The 21,006-nt window shown below is 39.5% G+C and overlaps 1 protein-coding gene across 3 annotated transcripts in view; it reads right to left on the bottom strand.

Moving 5' to 3' along the window:
• Positions 1 to 1,620: 1,620 nt before the first annotated feature.
• The window catches only part of smc6 (structural maintenance of chromosomes 6), a 38,898-nt gene continuing 19,512 nt past the window's right edge, over positions 1,621 to 21,006 (bottom strand). For 2 of the 3 annotated variants that reach the window (XM_034149046.1, XM_034149048.1), the window contains 15 exons: positions 20,530 to 20,700; positions 19,526 to 19,704; positions 17,734 to 17,935; positions 14,184 to 14,298; positions 12,176 to 12,336; positions 10,506 to 10,641; positions 10,131 to 10,211; positions 9,621 to 9,791; positions 8,226 to 8,363; positions 7,927 to 8,072; positions 7,121 to 7,246; positions 6,662 to 6,767; positions 5,707 to 5,862; positions 3,171 to 3,268; positions 1,621 to 2,398 (listed from right to left, as the gene is read on the bottom strand). In XM_034149046.1, the coding sequence (XP_034004937.1) occupies positions 2,305 to 2,398; positions 3,171 to 3,268; positions 5,707 to 5,862; positions 6,662 to 6,767; positions 7,121 to 7,246; positions 7,927 to 8,072; positions 8,226 to 8,363; positions 9,621 to 9,791; positions 10,131 to 10,211; positions 10,506 to 10,641; positions 12,176 to 12,336; positions 14,184 to 14,298; positions 17,734 to 17,935; positions 19,526 to 19,704; positions 20,530 to 20,700 (2,080 nt within the window). In that variant the 3' untranslated portion in view covers positions 1,621 to 2,304. The remainder of the gene's footprint in view (positions 2,399 to 3,170; positions 3,269 to 5,706; positions 5,863 to 6,661; positions 6,768 to 7,120; positions 7,247 to 7,926; positions 8,073 to 8,225; positions 8,364 to 9,620; positions 9,792 to 10,130; positions 10,212 to 10,505; positions 10,642 to 12,175; positions 12,337 to 14,183; positions 14,299 to 17,733; positions 17,936 to 19,525; positions 19,705 to 20,529; positions 20,701 to 21,006) is intronic. The other variant, XM_034149047.1, reaches the window with a different exon arrangement.

Below are 21,006 nucleotides of genomic sequence, written 5' to 3'. Positions count from 1 at the left end.
GTGGATGTGGTGCTTTTACACCACATTAAAGTACATTTATTTGGGATTTAGACAGAACGAGACTTGTAACATTAAAACAGGAAATATCACAGTATAATATTATGAGTTTAAATGACTCGTGAACAATTGTTTAAAAGCTTTTAAAAACATTTCTTATGATCTTTTTAAACAATTAACAAACTGTTGGTACCTTAAACACACTACCCTTTAATACTGAATATTAGCAAATGCATTCTGTATGAAACTGAACATGTAATACTGCTATTTACTCAACTAGGCCTACGAGGGAACAGTTGACTTAAACCCCTTTAGGACTAGCTAATTTCAGAATGTGTGATGAGTTGAATGTCTTTATTTTTTAAAAGGTTCCCAAATCAAAATGTATATTGGATTGATTAGACTTCACAGGACTCTCACTGTGTTGGTCGCTGAGCTGGAAGCTAGCAGCTAACAGCTTAACATTAAAACACCAAACATGTCTAACAGCTAACGGTGGTAATAGCTAGGGGGCTGACAGCTAACACTGCTAGCAGCGAACTAACGGGGCTAACAGCTAACGGGCTAACAGCTAATGGTGCTGACAGCTAACAGTGCTAGCCGCTAACGGTGCTAGCAGCTAACGGGCTAACAGCTAATGGTGCTGACAGCTAACAGTGCTAGCCGCTAACGGTGCAAGCAGTTAATGTTGCTAGCAGCTAACGGTGTTAGCAGCTAAGGGTGCTAACGGGCCTTACAGTGAGTGGTAACAGCTAAGGGTGGTAGCAGCTAACGGTTCTAACAGCTTATGGTGCGTATAACTCAGGGTTGCCAACTTTGGGTACCTGGCTGGAGTGAGATTTTGATATCATGGGTTTAATTATATATATGCGCACTAAATGACTGCTATCGTGTCAGTAGCGGGACCTTAGCATATATATAGGATATATATACAATATATACAAATACACAATATTGGACACATACTATAAAGGGCACAAAGTTTCATTCACTAATGAAAGTCAAACAGTTTGTTTCCACTGTTTTATTGTGTGCCTGGCGCGATAAGCAATTAATTGACTTATCGTACGATAAATAAAAATGAACTCGATAAATTGCCATTTACATGAGGATGTGACTAGCAGTTTGAAAGGATGTACTTTAATTATTATTATATATTATCATTATGTCAGTGGTCTAAAATGGTCATACAACGGTGCCGACAATATTATCGTTTATCGCAATAATTTCCGGGAAAATGTATCCAACAAAATTAATTATCGTGAGAGGCCTATACATGAAACACACACACAAACAAATCTACAGACTTACTCCAAACTGCCAAATATATTAATTAACACACTCACTCTCATATACTCTTTGACTCTATTGTGGCCTAGTAGAACAATAAGCAGCAGACTTTTACTTTTTGATCATTTCTACTGGATCTTAGATCTGCGCATGCGCAATGCGGGTCGGGGATTGACCAACCGGCTCCCACTGCTCTGCTGTCTGTTAACGTTGTTAAGAGTGGTGGGGGCGGGGAGGGAGCGGATCGACAGCTTGAGCAGCTGTCAACTCAACATTGTAAATAACCAACCAAAAACGATCGCCTCATCTTGTTTTTGGCGTGAGAATAGTTTGGGCAGCGTGAGAGCGTGAGATTGAGAGTGAAAGCGTGTGTCACAAGCCAGATGCGTGAGAGTTGGCAACCCTGGTATAACTTCTAACATGTAATTGATGCTATAACTCAGTTTTTATGTCAATGCTGAAATAAATATTGCAATTATATTTTTATATTTAGGCACAATGCACAAGGATCATTACGGTGTATGTGCCAGTGTAAGCTAATCGGCTCATTTTCAATGGTTATAAATGAACATTAAACAACAAATAAATCACAAAATGTCCCCTTAATATTCATAATACCTAGTGCGACCATAACATGGGAGAACATCTGTTTCCCTTTTAGAAAAGTAATTGAAAATTGGTTTAGTTGTAGGCCTACAGGAATGTAATTTATTTGCAGACGGTGTCAATGAGATAAATAAAATCCTCCTCGCTTCCTCTTGTAACTATGAATAAGTTATTGAGATGCACAACATGTTGATAACAGATGATACATATAAAGAATAATGGTGTGGCTAAAGGCAGCTACACATTAACACAACAATAAGAGTTAACATACCTGCGAGTCCTGAAACATTAAACCGTCATTAGGTTTTCAAACACATCCATAAATGAATCCCAGCAAACAAACATGAGAATACTGAATAATAACACTGACATATCCATCGAGGTTCGTAACAAGGTCTCTCTTTATTATTTTTAAACGTCCTCTTCTTCCTCCTGAGCCTCGCTGCAGATTCTCTCTGGATCCTGCAGCTTGTGGATCTTTATCAGTCTGGATTTTGGAAGATTGCTGAAAGACACAAAACACAGGTGACATAAAAACAAAGTGAAAATATGTCAAAGAATCAAGCTGACGCACGGGGTCCCTGCCCCCTCAAGAGGCATGAGAAAAGCTCCTTTTAGGCATTTCAAGGTGCCTTTTCACTTCTTTATTATATTATTGTGCGACAAGCAACACAGATGTGTAACAGCATTCTGCAGAAGGGTGAAACATGTAAGTATAAAAACTACATCATAAGCACTTTCATGCTAACCTGGAAAACACAGAATTAAATTCAGGTGTTTCAAGGATTTCCAACACATGTAAAAAACCATCTAATTAAACAATAAAATGTAAATATTGTTTAAATGTGTATTTAATGATGCAATACAATCTATTGTAAAGTAGTAATACAATATATATATATATATAATTTAAATAACAATTAATAAATAATGTAGTGTTTATAATGATAGAAAGATACTTTGACAATTAAGAAATTATAGAATCAAAACATTTACATTTTTATAATTTCATAGAAAAATGCACAATTATCACAAATAAAAAATGTATTAAAATGACTTTTAAATTGTAATGCTGAATTCATATAAATTATATTTAATATTAATTTAAAATAATGATCCATTCCTAATATGTATTACTATATGCAATAATTGAATATTTATTATATAGTTAAAAACTAAAACCTATATAATTGTTTTGATGGCAGTACAGGAAACTAAGTTGTACAATTAAAACTGTAAATATAATAGAAAGGTCAGTGTGTGAAGAGGAGCGCCACCTGGTGGTGAGAGGAGTGACGAAGATGAACTGACGAAGGGTCTGTCGCTCAGAAAGCTCCAGCAGGAGATCCAGAGAGATCCGCCGGTTGTGCATATCCTGCAAAAATAAAGAAAATTCATCAAAGATAGTACAAATGAAACTTATTTAGTTCTGCCTTCAATACAAATAAGAATAATCAAAGGAAGTGAAACGCACATGCCCCTTTCACACCAACGCGGTTCCAGGGCCGGTTCGGAGCTAGAGCCTGATAAGCACCGGTTTTTCCTGTTCACACCGCAGCGGAGCCGGCTCTTTCCCCCGAAAACCTGTTCTTACCAAGCTCGAATTGTCCGTCTCGAACAGGGGTGTCAAACTCAAGGCCCGGGGGCCAAATCCGGCCCGCGACTTCATTTTATGTGGCCCCACAAGAGCTTGCAAAGAATATAATATGTTTATTATACGGTTACATGCTACTTTACAGAAGCACGTTGCCCATAAACGACATGTCCCACAATGCATCTCAAATTTGACTTTTTCTCAGAATTTGACTTTTTTTGTCCAAATATGCCTTTTTTCTTAGAATTAGCCTTTTTCTCATAAATAGATTTTTTTTTCAAAATGTCACAATCAATGTTTTTCCAGAATGTGGCTTTTCTTTTAAAATCATATTGTGACATTTCTTACTGAAGAGACTTGCAATTATTTGCTCTAGACTTCTGCTTTCAGACGTAGTTAATTATGAAGTTATATTAATTAATTATATAGTCTTAAAGTTACAACCGGCCCTTTGAGTGCAACCATAATGCTGATGTGGCCCGTGATGAAATTGAGTTTGACACCCCTGGTCTAGAAGCAAGAACCGCATTCCACATACGTCACGCTTACGTCGGAGGCGGGGGCGGGATCACCCTCCTGAACAACAACAACAAGCAGCCCACGTTTTGTCCAGTTTGTACACAGCGATGGAAAACCCCAAACTTAAACCGTGGACCAGATTTGCAACAAACTGAAAAAAGTTAAGAAGGATTATCGGGACCAAAAGCGAGACCTCGGACGGAGTGGCAGCGGTCGTCCGAAAACAAGTCCACATGACGACTTGCTAGACTCTGTCAAAGAACATTTGAAAGTCGCTTGTGACGAATGGAAAGTTTGTGGTGAAGTCGTCCTATTATTCCCATTTGGTTTCGACAAAGCAAAACGAGCAGCACATCAATACAATCGGCCATTGTTGTTGTTGTTGCTGTGAGGGGTTTCCGCGCGGTTTGGCTTTATGAAGCAGGCACGCAACCGGTTACGTCATGACGCAAACGATGACGCAGCACCACTCGGGCTCTGGGCGGTGTGAACTAAACGGGGCTGAAAATAAAAACCGCGTTGGTGTGAAAGGGGCAACAGTCATATCAGTCTGTTTACGCAAAATAAGCCTCACCTAGGTTCGTCATTATTTTGATGATTTACAAAATGATTCTTATTTGTATTTTTGATGTAGAGAGAAGTTTACAATCGCTAGATGCTTTAATTGTATTATTTATTAGTTTATGTATTTATTGAGCTGTACTTAAATCAGGTTTTAAAATTGTTTGACTGATAGAGATCATGCAATGTTATTATTTGTCTATTGATTGTTATGAACCTGCCTGAGGACCACAGATGGAAATGAGCTATTAGCTATAATCTGGCATATTGCATCTCTTCTCTTTGCTGAGATTAATGTTTTTGTATGCATGGTCCTTCTATAAATAAATACAAATACAACTTTTTTTATTCATTCATTCATTTATTATCATGGCATTTTTTAAATTTGGGAACATAATGGAACATTTGTGATTAAATCAAAATACCTTTTTTTCCCTTTTGTTTTTGACATGAATACTTTCACAAAGAAAACCTTTAATTTGAAATAAATTACACATTTCTAATTTTTTCTGGAACAAAGTCATTTTTTTCTGCGTCGTAAACAAATGCATCTTCCAGTCGCATTGTGCTGAACTGATTCATAAAGATCATAAAACATCAACACAGAGTCCAAGAACGGCACATTTAAATACTCAACCAGATTCACTCCTTCCTACCTTTCACAAAAAAAGCCCGAAATAAATAAGAAAATCACAGGTGTGTATTTTGGATACAGTTTGAGATAATGTATCTGCATGAGGTGTGTGTGTGTGTGTGTGTATGTGTGAGAGAGGTGTGTGAGTGAGTGGTGTGTGTGTATGTGTGAGTATATAGGTGTGTGTGTGCGTGTGCGTGTGTGTGAGAGAGGTGAGTGAGTGGTGTGTGTGTGTGTGTGAGAGAGGTGAGTGAATGGTGTGTGTGTGTGTGAGAGAGAGGTGAGTGAATGGTGTGTGTGTGTGTGTGTGTGTGTGTGTGTGTGTGAGAGAGAGAGGTGAGTGAATGGTGTGTGTGTGTGTGTGTGTGTGTGTGTGTGTGTGTGTGTGTGTGTGTGTGTGTGTGTGATAACGTGAGTAAGTGTGTGTGTGTGAGAGTGTGTGTGTGTGTGTGTGAGTGTGTGTGTGTGTGAGTGAGTGAGTGAGTAAGTATGTGTGTGTGTGTACCATGTAGACGTCGAACTCGTCGAGGCACCTGAATGGAGACTCTGTGATCTCCCACAGAGAGAGCATGAAGCAGACGGTGGAGAACGAGCGCTCGCCTCCACTCAGAGAGCGCATGTCACTCACCACCCCCTCATCCTCCCTGCCCGGGGGCATCACCTGCACAGGTGAGACAACACAGGTGAGACAACTACAGGTGAGACAACTACAAGTGAGACAACTACAGGTGAGACAACTACAGGTGAGACAACTACAGGTGAGACAACTACAGGTGAGACAACACAGGTGAGACAACTACAGGTGAGACAACTACAAGTGAGACAACTACAGGTGAGACAACTACAGGTGAGACAACACAGGTGAGACAACACAGGAGAGACAACACGGGTGTGTAACTACAGGTGAGACAACACAGGTGAGACAACACAGGAGAGAAAACACGGGTGAGACAACTACAGGTGAGACAACACAGGTGAGACAACACAGGAGAGAAAACACGGGTGAGACAACTACAGGTGAGACAACACAGGTGAGACAACACAGGAGAGAAAACACAGGTGAGACAACTACAGGTGAGACAACACAGGTGAGACAACACAGGAGAGAAAACACGGGTGTGTAACTACAGGTGAGACAACACAGGTGAGACAACTACAGGTGAGACAAAACAAGTGAGACAACACAGGTGAGACAACTACAGGTGAGACAAAACAAGTGAGACAACACAGGGGAGAAAACTACAGATGAGACAACTACAGGTCAGAAAACACAGGTGAGAAAACACGGGTGAGAAAACACGGGTGAGAAAACACGGGTGTGTAACTACAGGTGAGAAAACACAGGTGTTTACCTACAGGTGATACAACACAGGTGTTTAACTGCAGGTGAGAAAACACAGTTGAGAAAACACGGGTGTGTAACTACAGGTGAGAAAAAGTAAAGTAAAAAGTATAGGTACGGAGATGGAGAGCGTCTCGTTGTTGTGGTCGAAGATCATGGAGCCGCAGCAGTTCATCTTTATCATGAAGTTATTAAAATATAATTTACACCTGAACGATAGAGACCTGAAGGAAGAACAAAGAACACTTACTGATGTTGAATATGAAGAAGAAACATATTTCTGTGAAGTTTATTCTGATATTTGATCTGCTAGTTTAAGGGTCCTTAAAAAGTCAAGTTTTAAACATTCTCAATGAAAATGAAAAAGAAAAAAAAGTAAACTAATAAAATCAAAATTCTGAGAGATTCTGAGAAAAAAGTAAATATTTTGAGAAAAGTCAAAATTCCGAAAATAATAAAATTCTAAGAAAACAATAAATTTTAAGAAAAAAGTCAAAATTCTAAGAAAAAAGTAAATATTCTGTATTTATAGTATCTGTGCACAGGGTATAATAGTATTAATGTTAAATATGTGTACCTCCTCAGGACCTTGTATCTGCTCTGTCTGTCCGATATGATGTGTTGAAGGCGGTCGATGAATCTCCGCAGGTCTCTCACCTGTTTGCTCTTCTGTCTGAACAGAGAAAGCGCGTCAGCGTACTCCCTGAGGAAGAGGAAACATATTTATCTGATCAATAATATATATTACTAATTAATAAATATAATAATAATATATAATATTCCTGATTTAAGTTCTCATGGTGTAAAACAAGGCCACAACATGATTTAGGGAGGGATTCAGGGAACACTAGCATTCTCTTAGTTTAAGCCGGAAAGCACGTTTTGAGCTGATATGTTACCTTACGTGTGTTTGCAACAGATAACAAAAAGGTGCAATATCTCTTTATTCTGTGTTGACTAATAGTGAAATAATTCCTCACCACCAAAAAAATTAAACTCTGAAAAAAAGTAAAAATTCTGAAAAAAAGTAAAAATTCTGAGAAAAAGTAAAAATTCTGAGAAAAAGTAAAAATTCTAAGAAAAATAATAAAATCTGAAAAAAAGTAAAAATTCTGAGAAAAAGTAAAAATTCTAAGAAAAATAATAAAATCTGAAAAAAAGTCAACACTTTATAAAAACCAAACAGTCTGAGAAATATAACAATTCGGAAAAGAAAAAAGTCAAAATTGTGAGAAAAAAAAGTCAATTCTAAGGAAAATATTCAATTCTCCAAAAATGTCAAAATTCAGAGAAAATGTCAAAATTCGAAGACATTTTTTAAACTCAAAATCAAACAAAAAGGTGCATCTTTATTTTGTGTTGACTCAGTGAAGTTTTCCTCACCTCACCACCTGCTGCTGCTCTCCGTGAATGCTCTCGTAAACTTTGATCTTCCTCTGCATTCGAGTTATTTCGGTGTCCAAACTCGTCGAGCTGGCGGACACGACCTGTCGCTGAGGACTGATCTCTGACGCTTTACTCACACACTCCTGCAGGGGGGAGAATTCAAAACACATGTAAGATATCAGCAAGTCCACTGGTCTGAAAGAAGACCGGCTAAATCGCTCATTACAAATCATTTAGTCTTTGCAGTGTCTCGCCTTCGCCTGCTGCATTCAAAGTGTATTCAAAGCTGTTGTTACCTGCAACGCTTCCTCTGCCTGAGCGAGGTCACTCTTCATCTGTCGGATAGCTTCTACATGACTCTTCAGTTCCTTCTCTAAAACCTGGAGGCTTTGTTCATGTTTGCTGCACTCAGCCTCCAGCTTCAACTGCTCCTCCTGAGGACAACAACAACATAAATCACATCCTCCAGATACAGGTGTTTTCCAAACCATTCAGTCTTTAAACGAGCCACTAAATATAAAACCTGAACATCAGCAGGAGAGGACTCTTTAAAGTAGAGACACTACATACTGATATACACCTGAACATCAGCAGGAGAGGACTCTTTAAAGTAGAGACACTACATACTGATATACACCTGAACATCAGCAGGAGAGGACTCTTTAAAGTAGAGACACTACATACTGATATACACCTGAACATCAGCAGGAGAGGACTCTTTAAAGTAGAGACACTACATACTGATATACACCTGAACATCAGCAGGAGAGGACTCTTTAAAGTAGAGACACTACATACTGATATACACCTGAACATCAGCAGGAGAGGACTCTTTAAAGTAGAGACACTACATACTGATATACACCTGAACATCAGCAGGAGAGGACTCTTTAAAGTAGAGACACTACATACTGATATACACCTGAACATCAGCAGGAGAGGACTCTTTAAAGTAGAGACACTACATACTGATATATACCTGAACATCAGCAGGAGAGGACTCTTTAAAGTAGAGACACTACATACTGATATACACCTGAACATCAGCAGGAGAGGACTCTTTTAAAGTAGAGACACTACATACTGATATACACCTGAACATCAGCAGGAGAGGACTCTTTAAAGTAGAGACACTACATACTGATATACACCTGAACATCAGCAGGAGAGGACTCTTTAAAGTAGAGACACTACATACTGATATACACCTGAACATCAGCAGGAGAGGACTCTTTAAAGTAGAGACACTACATACTGATATACACCTGAACATCAGCAAAAGAGGACTCTTTAAAGTAGAGACACTACATACTGATATACACCTGAACATCAGCAGGAGAGGACTCTTTAAAGTAGAGACACTACATACTGATATACACCTGAACATCAGCAGGAGAGGACTCTTTAAAGTAGAGACACTACATACTGATATACACCTGAACATCAGCAGGAGAGGACTCTTTAAAGTAGAGACACTACATACTGATATACACCTGAACATCAGCAGGAGAGGACTCTTTAAAGTAGAGACACTATATACTGATATACACCTGAACATCATTAGGAGAGGACTCTTTAAAGTAGAGACACTACATACTGATATACACCTGAACATCAGCAGGAGAGGACTCTTTAAAGTAGAGACACTACATACTGATATACAGCTACATTATTTTCTCTCTGTGCTTCACCTTCATCGTCTCGACTTCCTCACAGAGTCGATCGATTCTCTCTCTGACCGACGAGTCTCTCGATTCCTTGTTTTCTACGTTTTCTCCATGTTTTTCCAGCTCTTCTTTCTCCTCGATCATCGCCTGCCGCTCGGCCTCCATCTTCTGCCGACTCTCCTCAGCAACCTCCTCCTGCAGAATCACACACTCACATCCTTTAGATACAGGTGTGTGTTTAAACAGTCTTCAGACCTTGCTTGTTGGGAGCGCGACAGCTTGGTTCCTTGTTTTGCATTTAATATTTGAAGCATCAGTTTATGTGAGAAATAGTTTGTTTGAAAACGTTTATTTATTTTTTACACCGCCTTTTTTTTTGGAATAAACAAGAATATTTTACTTTTCAATCGTATCGGGACATTCTGTTATTTTCTCTCTCAGCAACAAGCGTCTACTCATCGGGTCAGCCCACGAGGGAATCGCAGGCACATGAATAAAACAGAGGGATATGGTGATCACTACAAAGTAAATCACCAAAGAGCAGATGTCCTCGATGTGCTCCTCCCCCGCCGCCTCCAGCTCTGATATCGATGCTTTCACCTGATTCACAGAAGCCTGCAATACAGATCAAAATGAACTCAAATTATTTCCACATTTAGACACACTACAGGTGAATAGGTCAACACAGTTAGTAAGAATATTTTTGTATTTTCAATTTTTATTTATGTTATTTATTTATTTTACTAATATATTTGTTGAGAATATTTATTTATTTACGTGGTGTACTAAATAATGTCTATTTATTTTATTTTGTATCACCATGAAACCTCCCCACTTAATAACTTGTATTAACACCATTATTTTAAAGTGTTCTGACATGTTTAAATGTTCTGATAGTGGTTCTGGTACCAGGTTCCTCTTCAGGTTCAGGACGGTTCTGTTCAGTCCGTTCTCCATCTTCTGGATGTCGGCGCTGACGCAGCAGACCTGCAGCTGCAAGTGGCTCAGCTGGGCCTGGAGGTTCTCCAGGTCACAGTCCAGAACACTGACCCAGGGACACAACAGATCAATAATAAAATATACGTTTACCACATTTAAAGGGGACCTATCATGCAAAATGCACTTGTGTACGTCTTTTATACATGAATATGTGTCCCCGGTGTTCCAGGGAACTCACCAAGTGTCAGAAAACACAACCCTCTCTATTTTCCTCCATACCCAAATCTCTAAAAAAGGGGCTGCAACGGATCTGATAAAAACTGATCCAGATTTGAACACTGTCCTGACGTCAGGACGGTGGCGCTACGGCTATTGGGCCAACTCCACTAATCAGGAGGAGACAGCCACGGCCATTGCCGTTCGAAAGCGCTGGAGACGCTGTAGTACATATGCCAGGCCTGTAGGTGGTGCTGTTCTCACTGAATCTGCCCTTGCTAAAACAGAGCTAGAAATTGTCAAATTGAGCAAAATGAGGCATGGCTAAAATGCATGATCTGTTTGGTATTTTGAAAAGAAAAAAGTATAAATATGCCTTATATAGGTATGGTCCTACACTATGTTATTCAAATATAGCATGATAGGTCCACTTTAAGAAAACTAAAGTCACATTAAACACTATTCATTTCCCACTGTGGGACTAATAAAGGAAATCTGAAAGGTCATTCAAATTAACATTTTAATTATCCAGAATTATGTACATTGTTCATATTGTTCATATTGGTTTATACTATTTTTCATTTTCATTTTAATTTTAATTGTTAACTATTTTCCACTTTTATTTATTTCTATTTTAATGTTGAGCACACTGATCCATCCTGTAACAACAATGATTTCCCAATTGGGGATTAATAAAGTCTGTCTCTCTATCCATCAAGGGGGACATATTTGACATCAGCATAAAGCTACTGTATAAAAAGTAGAAGTACTCAGATCTTGTACTTGAGTAAAAGTAGAAGTACTCAGATCTTGTACTTGAGTAAAAGTAGAAGTACTCAGATCTTGTGCTTGAGTAAAAGTAGAAGTACTCAGATCTTGTGCTTGAGTAAAAGTAGAAGTACTCGGATCTTGTGCTTGAGTAAAAGTAGAAGTACTCAGGTCTTGTACTTGAGTAAAAGTAGAAGTACTCAGATATTGTACTTGAGTAAAAGTAGAAGTACTCAGATCTTGTGCTTGAGTAAAAGTAGAAGTACTCAGATCTTGTACTTGAGTAAAAGTAGAAGTACTCAGGTCTTGTACTTGAGTAAAAGTAGTAGTACCAGAGTGTAGGAATACTCTGTTTCAGTAAAAGTCCTGCATTCAAAATGTTCCTCAAGTGAAAGTAGAAAAGTATTATCATCAAAATATAGTGAAAGTAGCGACAGTAAAAGTAGTCATTGTGCAGATTGGTCCATTTCAGAATAATATATATGATATGTTTTATAATGATTGATCATGAAAGTGTTCTCAAAGCTGGTAAAGGTGCAGCTAGTTTGAATGACTTTGTATACTGCAGGGTAGCTTGTGAATTTACTCCAGGTGGAACTAAAGTCTGATTGAACACTTGATTAACACGTCTCTTGATATTAAAGATATGTAAGAACCTGATCTCTGTCTCCAGATCTCCTCCCAGGTATTTGGCCCTGTTGCAGTCGGAGGTGTAGTATCTGTTAGGAAACACCTGATCTCCCTCGGCAGTAAACGCCTCTCGGCAGTTCTTCGGAGGACGACTCTGCTGCATTACCTGCCGAGCCACCTCTTTCTCCTGACAACACACAAACAACACACAAGTCAACAACAACAACAACACTCCTGAGGCCTGTACTATGAAGCCGGATTTTCGCTTAGCGAGCTAACTTCAGGGTAAACTCTGGGTTTCCGGTCCTACGACGCTGGTTCTCTTTTTAGCGGGCTAGCTTTAAACTCCGCACACGGAGCTCTGATTGGTCAGCAGGCGGTGCTTTCACTGAGTTGATCTCTTATCCTGGAACCTAACCTGCTCCGGACCAGGCTAGCCGCTCAGAATAAGTTATCTAGCCCGCTAAGAAGTGAACCAGCGTCGTAGGACCGGAAATCCAGGAAGTTAGCTCGCTAAGCGAAAATCCTGCTTCGTAGTACAGGCCCCTGGTCCGGAGCAAGTTAGGTTGCAGGCTAAGAGATCAACTCAGTGAAAGCACTGCCTGCTGACCAATCAGAGCTCCGTGTGCGGAGTTTAAAGCTATCAAGTCATATTACAGAATAGAGGAAATACAGAAAAACTGCCGTTGCAGGAAAGACGGCCGGCAAAAATCAACTGACTGTGAACGTGAACATTAATAGAATATCCCCTCCCATCTTCAGAGCAATCTGACTATTATAATATTAGTGTTAAGAAAGCTTACTTAAATATCTGCCACGACATAAGTAACCGGATCAGAGTAACATTAAGTACAGTCCACTGTGAGTGCAGACGTCGATGTGTCCCATTATCATTCATATCATATCACATCATAATGTATCATATATCTCCTTATCTGAGTCAGCTGAGCCGTATCTGGCCGTGCAACACTCACAGTGTCACATACTGTATGCAGAAGTATTATTTTAAGCAACACATTAAGTTGACGAAACACTCGAGTCAAATGTAATTAAAGTCAGATCGTGTCTTAGATGGGGCAGTGATTTCATAAACCTGTTAATGTACGCATTCAAACACTTTTTCTGTTACCAGCTGTATTCACCTTGCAGGTGCAGCTATGTGGCTTTGATCCTGGATAAAGTGTTTAAGTCATGGATGTTTAAAGTTTAACTTCTTCATATTTGACTAATATTAAAGTTCACTTTTCATTCAGGAAGTATGACGCTGCTCTGTCAGTACGCTTCTCCATGTTTGTGATTGGTCAAATGTTGCTAGCCCCGCCCCTTTCATGTGAACGCGCACTCAGCCGGACAGAGAAACCCTGGCTTGAGTTACCGAGTTGATTACCAGCGTCGTAGGACCGCTTAGCGAGAGCGCGTTTGTTTTGGGTTAGGTAAGAAAACTCAAACATATCCAGGGTCTGTTGAACCGGCTTCGTAGCCTCTGCAGGACTCAGCAGCAACAGGCATCAACTGATCTATTAGACACGTTGCTTTGGTCGGGACCCCTTGAGAACCAGATGGTGCATCTCAAGGGGTTTATCCTAATAAATACATTTATATATAAGCATTAATTGATCATTTCATTAAAAAAAACTGAATAAAAAAACTCACAAGATAAAACCTAAATATTTGAAAAATAAAAAATAAATAAATATATGACTACTGTATGATTACAAATAAATATAGATTACAAATATGAAAAACAAATCTAAATGCATATAAACTAAAGAAATGTCAAACTAAATATATTTATATATAAAAAAAACGACATGCATGAAAATAAAATAAAAATTTAAAAATATTATATGAAAAAATAAATATATAAAACCAAAACAAAACGTATATGAAAATGAACTATATGAAAATGAAACTTCTCTATACAATTTAGAATAAAAAAAACAATCTAATGCTTTCATAACTCAACTCAAAAGTGAATTGTAGAGTAAAAAATAATAATATAAAAACTATTAATAATGCAAAGGTGTTTGTGACCTTGATGATGAGGATGGACTCGACGCCTCTCATGTCGATCAGACAGTTGAAGACGACCGGACTCGTGACGGTGATGACGTCGAGCAGCGAGGGAAAGTCTGTATGAAGAGCCTTCCTGCAAACACCACAGAAGAAGAGCTAAAGGACTCCTACTCACTATATGTGATTTTATTGCACACATATAAAAGCAATAAACGGGCTAGGACCCAAATATATCAAGGACCTCCTTCAGCGGTAGGAACCCAGCAGAGCCCTCAGGTCTTCAGGCCGGCTCACTGTTCCCTTTGTGAGATCAAAGCGTGGGAAAGCAGTCTTCTGCATCTATGCTCCCAATGCATGGAACAAACTCCCAGAACATCTGAGAATGGCTACAATCATTTAAATCAGGTCTAAAAACATTTCTTTTTAACATGGCTTTTAAAATTTAAATTTTCTAATTTTCTAACTGTTAAACATGGTTTTCTTTCTTTTAATTATGTTGTGTGTTTTTGTATTTCTTCTCACTAACCATCGTAAAAGTGTATTGTGGTTTATCTGTTTGATCCTGTAAAGCACTTTGAATTGCATCACTGTATGAATTGTGCTATACAAATAAATTGCCTTGCCTTGCCTTACTGTCATTAGGCATATATTATAGGTCTCAGATATATCAAAATATATAAAAAGCATGTCTATGAAGTGTTTTGCTCAAAACACCAAACAGATGATTCTCGCCTCATCCCCCTCTCTTCCAGCCAGGCACATGCACACATAGACATCAAAGTGGGCTTGAGCCCCTGCCCTTTTTCTTCCTCCAGAGAAGTGCCCAGGCAGAAGAGACATGCCACCAGGCCCGGTTCTACGGGGGTGCATAGGCATTGCAACGGCAGTTTTTCTGTATTTCCTCTATCCTGTAATATGACTTGATCGCTTTAAACTCCGCACACGGAGCTCTGATTGGTCAGCAGGCGGTGCTTTCACTGAGTTGATCTCTTAGCCTGCAACCTAACCTCCTCCCGAGGAGGTTAGCCGCTCAGCATAAGTTACCATGGAGATCTAGCCCGCTAAAAAGAGAACCAGCGTCGTAGGACCGGAAAGCCAGAGTTTTCCCTGAAGTTAGCCGGCTAAGAGAAAATCCGGCTTCGTAGTACAGGCCTCTGGATGTGTTTAGCTTGTTCTAGCTGTATCGGCAAGCCTGTCTGCTCCTGCAGCAGTGTGTGTGTCTGTGTGTGTGCGAGCAGCAACGAGCCTGTCAGCTTCTCGACCAATCAGAGCACACTGGGCTCACAGGGAGGGGGGGCAGGAGCTCGAACAAGCCGTTTAGGACAGAGAGTGAATACACATACTATACAGAGATGCTTTTTATAAAACAATATTTAAAAAAAAAAAGGTTTTATTATTTGCACTGTCCAACTCTGGTCACAGTTTCTGATCCACTAACAAGTCCTTAAACTCTGCAGAGCCCATACCGTGTTCCTGTTAGTGTTCACTTCTTGTCTGTCTTCTTCTGTTCATTTATCTGACGTCCAGCGCTCCGTCTTTTACCCTCTTTTACTTTCTCTTTCTTGATCCTCCTTAGCAACGGAATTGACCAATCAGAATCGAGTATTCAACTAATCCTTGTAATACAATTTGTTGGTAGCCTTAAGGGCCTACACAGTTGCTGCAGTAAACTACATGTTAGCATTTAAAATACCTAGCCATTATTTTGTGGTTATTTTGGTGAAAGTAACTCAAAAGTAATATAAAAGTAGTGTAACTCATTACATTTCAGAGACAGTCATATTCTAATGTAACTTATTACTGTCTTTTTTAAGTAATAAGTATTATGTAATGTATTACATTTTGGAAGTAACTTGCCCAACACTGCCGGGGACACACGTTGATGTAGAAAATACATCACAAAGTGACATTTGCATGATAGGAGACATTTAAACGCAGTAGTACGTTAATTATTTTATAGTTTAAGTTCAAACTTCAACAATCTCTGATAATAAATTAAAGGTTTACCCTCGCTCTTTCTACAGTTTGCAATCAAACCATTCAATTATAGCCATTTTGATTAAATGTTTATGAATAATTGGTCATAGTACATCAACAAGCCGTTTCCTGCTCTCTCTCTCTCTCTGTACAAAGTGGGGGATTAGATAATGTAATCTTTAATTTGGACAGAGTTCGACATCTTCATTCACACCGGGGACACATATTTATGTATAAAAGACATAAAAAAGTGCATTTTGCATGATAGAGGGGTGCAGTGATGACGTATTTTTGTAGTTCGACCCTGAAGTAAGCTGCTGGCTCCCTCGACTAAATGGGATTTCTCCAGAGGATTTTGGAATATTGTAAAAAATAAGGTCTGTGGAAAACGAACCTGTTTGATAAATGCACGTTTTGTTCAGCCGGATCATCTCCACATGTCTACCCTACTTTTATAATGATCTAATCATAAATCTAATCTCCAGAAGCAAAATGCTAACGTGATGCTATAAAGGAACTACAGTCGAGTACAGCAGCACGACTTCAACGTCACGCCAACTTCAGATCCATATTCAAACATACAGATTCTAAATGGAACGAGTTGAAGCGTTTGTTTGAACAGTTAGCAGGAGGCAGGTACTTGCTTTCAAGCAGAACAGGGCAAACTATCTTAGAGCAGTGTTTACGTGTTCGGCGTAATGACGTACAACGTCCTCCACGACTTCTGCAGTCCTATTCAGCCACTTGGTAACAACCATCGTTTTTCAGACACGTCAACTCTTCAGAAATCACCAGTGGGGTCACTGCTGATGGATTTAATGTCGTAGAACAAAACGTGATTTGCTGATGACACGACCGTCATCGGCCAGATCACAGACGATGACGAGACGGCGTACAGAGAGGAGGTCGAAAACCTGACATCTTGGTGCCAGGATAACAACCTCCATCTCAACATCAGCAAAACAAAGGAGCTGATTGTGGATTACAGGAAGCAGCAGGGAGAGGGACACGCCCCCATCGCCATCAATGGGACTACGGTGGAGAGAGTCAAAAGCTTCAGGTTCCTTGGGGTCCACATCACTGAGGACCTGACATGGTCTCTTCACACCACCACCATCACCAAGAAAGCTCGACAGCGGCTCTTCTTCCTCCGCAGGCTGAGGAGGTTCAAAATGGATTCCAGGATACTCTGCAACTTCTACAGGTCTAACTTCTATTCCACTTTATTTTAGAACTATTTTTCTTTTTGTATTACTTTTACTATCTGTATTATTATGTTGCATTGTTGGAGAAGCCTGTGACATAAGATTTTCAATGACATAATTACTCTGTAGCTATGTTAGTTTGACAATAAAGAACCTTGAACCTTGATCCGTCTCTTCAATGTGTCTCAACCACAGACCTTATTTCAGCTATCTTCCTAAATCCTATGGAGAGATCCCATTGGCTCTGAGACGAGGGAACAGGAAGTGTGGAAATGCTGACTCACTTCCTGGTTTTAGGACTCGTCACTGCACCACTGTATAAAAAGGGACCTTTAAAATGTGTCAGTCAAATAAAACACTAATCTAAACATCCTGCAGCTTCGTACCTCCCGTGCAGGTTGTAGAGTTTCTCGGAGAACTGGCTGACGTTGATCTGCGGTCGGTTTCCTTTCGTATAATGCCGCCTCATGATCTCCTGCAGCAGCGCCTCGTCGCGGTGGTTATCGCAGCAGAACGCCTTCATGAAGCTGCGCAGACACGCCTCCACAGCTGCTGCCAGCAGGGGGTCCTTCAGGCTGATGAACGCCCCTGAAACACAAGGAAAACTTTGGTTGAACACATTATTACACCCCAAAAAGTTATTTAAAAACACATTATTATAAAAATTCAGGCTGATAAACGCCCATAAAACTTTATTTAAATACATTATTACACAGCAAAATCTTTATTTAAACACATTTTTATAACATGGAGCAGCAGGGGGTCCTTCAGCCTGATGCACGCTCAGAAACTTTAGTTAAAGTCATTATTACACCCCAAAAACACATTATTACAAAGCAAAAACTTGATTTAAACACATTATTATAACAATGCTGGGAGATAAACGCCCCTAAAACACCCAAAAACGTTAATTAAATACATAACACATGGAAAATGCTATTTGAATACATTTGTATAACGAGGTGCAGCAGGGGGTCCTTCAGACTGAAAAACACACAGCAGACACAATGTGCGCAATTTACCATGCAACATGTAATATAAATGCAATTATTCACTGCAAAACGTAAGGCAAGTTTATTGACACGGCACATTTCATCAAAAAAACTAAAACTTCCAATCTGTTATTTCCTGCAGGTGTGTGCAAGGTTAGCTGATAGACACTATGGACGCGCTCGTGAACTGTCAGCGGGGGGGTGGGGGGGGGGGGGGGGGGGGGGGGGGTGGGGTACACTGTGGACCTCTGTGTCGCCTGTCAGCGCAACTTACATGATGCCGTTTAGACAATATAATAATAAAGGGCGGTGCCGGCCGTCAGCGAACCGATCCGGCCTTTCTGCGCGACTGTCACTCAAATGCGGGACATAGTCTCAATTTGTGGGACGCGGGACAAATAATAAAAATGCTGTGTGTGCAGTCCCGCACAAAGCTGGACACCTGGTCACCCTACACACACACGGTGCTGCCCCTCACACACACACGCTTCAAATCAAGTTGCATAAATGCTTGAGCTACGTTTTTATTATAATTACTGTGAAATGTATTATGTTTTCGTCATTATTACAACAAATACACACTTGCAACTGATAACACTGGCAATGATTTTATATTTATTAGACTATTAAAAAAAAAGATCATGCTTCAAATAAGTGGGGGTACGGCGTACCCCCGCGTCCAACGCCCACTACACCACTGCTTACTTGCAATAAATAAGCACTAATTAGAGGGTTATTGAGGAAAAACTCTCAACTAATGGCTTATTACTTGTAGAATATGGTCATGTAGAATAAGGCATTAATAAGAGTTGTATAAAATAGTTATTCGAAAGCCAATCGAGTGCCACAGTGACACGTCCTAAAACCCGGAAGTAAGCTGCGCATGGGTTCCTTCGACAAAAACGCAATGCAACTTCTCCATAGGGTTTAGGAAAATAGCTGGAAGTAAGGTCTGTGGTTGAGACACATTGAAGAGACGGATCACGTTTTGTTCAGTCGGATAATCTCCACCCTACTTTTATACTTTTCTAATCATAAATCTAATCGATAGATTTATGATCGGAACCCATGCGCAGCTTACTTCCAGGTTTTAGGACGCGTTACTGTGGCACTCTATAGAAGAGGAATCGAGGAGTATAAAATACAAGAATGGAGTTGCACTGGCTTTTGAAGAAAGTTATTTTACCCAGGGGTCCGATGGGTTTTTTCTTGAAGCGTCCGGCAGCGTTCGCCTCATCAATGGAAATCATCAGGTCTGGAACTTGGTCTCCGAAACGCTTCAGTTTGTTGGACCGGCTGGCCAGAACCTGGTTCCTCCTCCTCACTTTGGACTCCAACAGAACCTGGATGTTCCTCTCCTCCAGTCTGACACAACCAACAGAACCAACAGAACCAACACAACAGATCAGGACATTAACATTCTGGAAAAAACGCAAATATTGTGTAAATTCTGGGGGGAAAAATCGAATATTCTGAAAAAAGTATCAATTGTTAAAAGTCAGAATTAAAAAGAAAGTCAAAATTCTGAAAAAAGTCAAAATTCTGAAAGAAAAGTCTAATATTGTGAAAAGAAAATCAATTGTGAAAAAAGTCAAATATTCTGTAAAAAGTCAGAATTAAAAAAGAAAGTAAAAGTTCTGAAAAAAAACCCTAATATTCTAAAAAAAGTCAAATATTCTGGAAGAGTCAAAGTCTGAAAAAAAGTCAAATATTTTGAAAAAAATTCTAATATTCTGAAAATTTTGCAAAAAAAGTCAAATATTCTGAAAATTTAGCAAAAAAAGTCAAATATTCTGAAAAAAGTCAAATATTCTGAACATTTTCCAATGCTCCTTAATTTGTAGTTTTAACTTGTCAAACATGTTGATAAAGTCTGTGAAAACATGCAGGATTTGGGCGTCTGCAGACCATTGACATGCACAGAAACATATAGAACACACTACAGGAAAAGATAAGACTGTATTTATCCCGAAGGAAAGAGTTGTGCCAGAGTTACAAAAATACAATGAACACAGCAGCATCATATTAAAACGGTACGCAGTAAAAAGAGCAATTAAATATCTACAGGAAACAGACGGTCACATTTAATGTAAAGTACTGTACAGTGACGAGCAGTGTTTAGTAGTGCAACAAAAAAACGTAATGGCAGATACGTAATTGCACATTATTAAGCAGAATGTATTGTCTGACCTGAGTTTGTCGCGCTCCTCTCTTCCTGTGAACAGCACCTGATGCTCGTTCTTTATTTCCTCGTTCAGCTGCGAATGCGTTTCCTCGAGTTCCTCCAGATGCTTCCTCAAACTCACGATCCTCTTCTGCTGCTTCGAATACTCCGTCTCTCCATCTTTACTCTCACTGAGACTCAAATAATAATACGTTTCATTTGAATAGCACACTTTAAAAACAACGTCATCTCAAGGTGCTTCACGATGCTATAAGTTATCTAAGGAGCATATTGAATAAAATATGGTAATATAAAAAAGGTTAAGAGCATAAAGGTTAGAATGAAAATAAAATAAATACAAGGAGGGAGAAGATTATTCAGCTAAAGGTGAACGTCTCTCCCGCTAAGCTAAAGGAGGCTAATGTTGGGCTATAAAGGAATTACAGCACGGTCACATGACTTCACGTCACCACCGCTAAGCTAAAGGAGGCTAATGTTGGGCT

This window comes from Trematomus bernacchii, unplaced genomic scaffold, assembly GCF_902827165.1.
Source record: "Trematomus bernacchii unplaced genomic scaffold, fTreBer1.1, whole genome shotgun sequence".
In the NCBI taxonomy this organism is placed as follows: Eukaryota; Metazoa; Chordata; class Actinopteri; order Perciformes; family Nototheniidae; genus Trematomus; species Trematomus bernacchii.
Note: the sequence above shows the minus strand (reverse complement) of the source record. Positions and strands in the feature narration are given on the sequence as shown.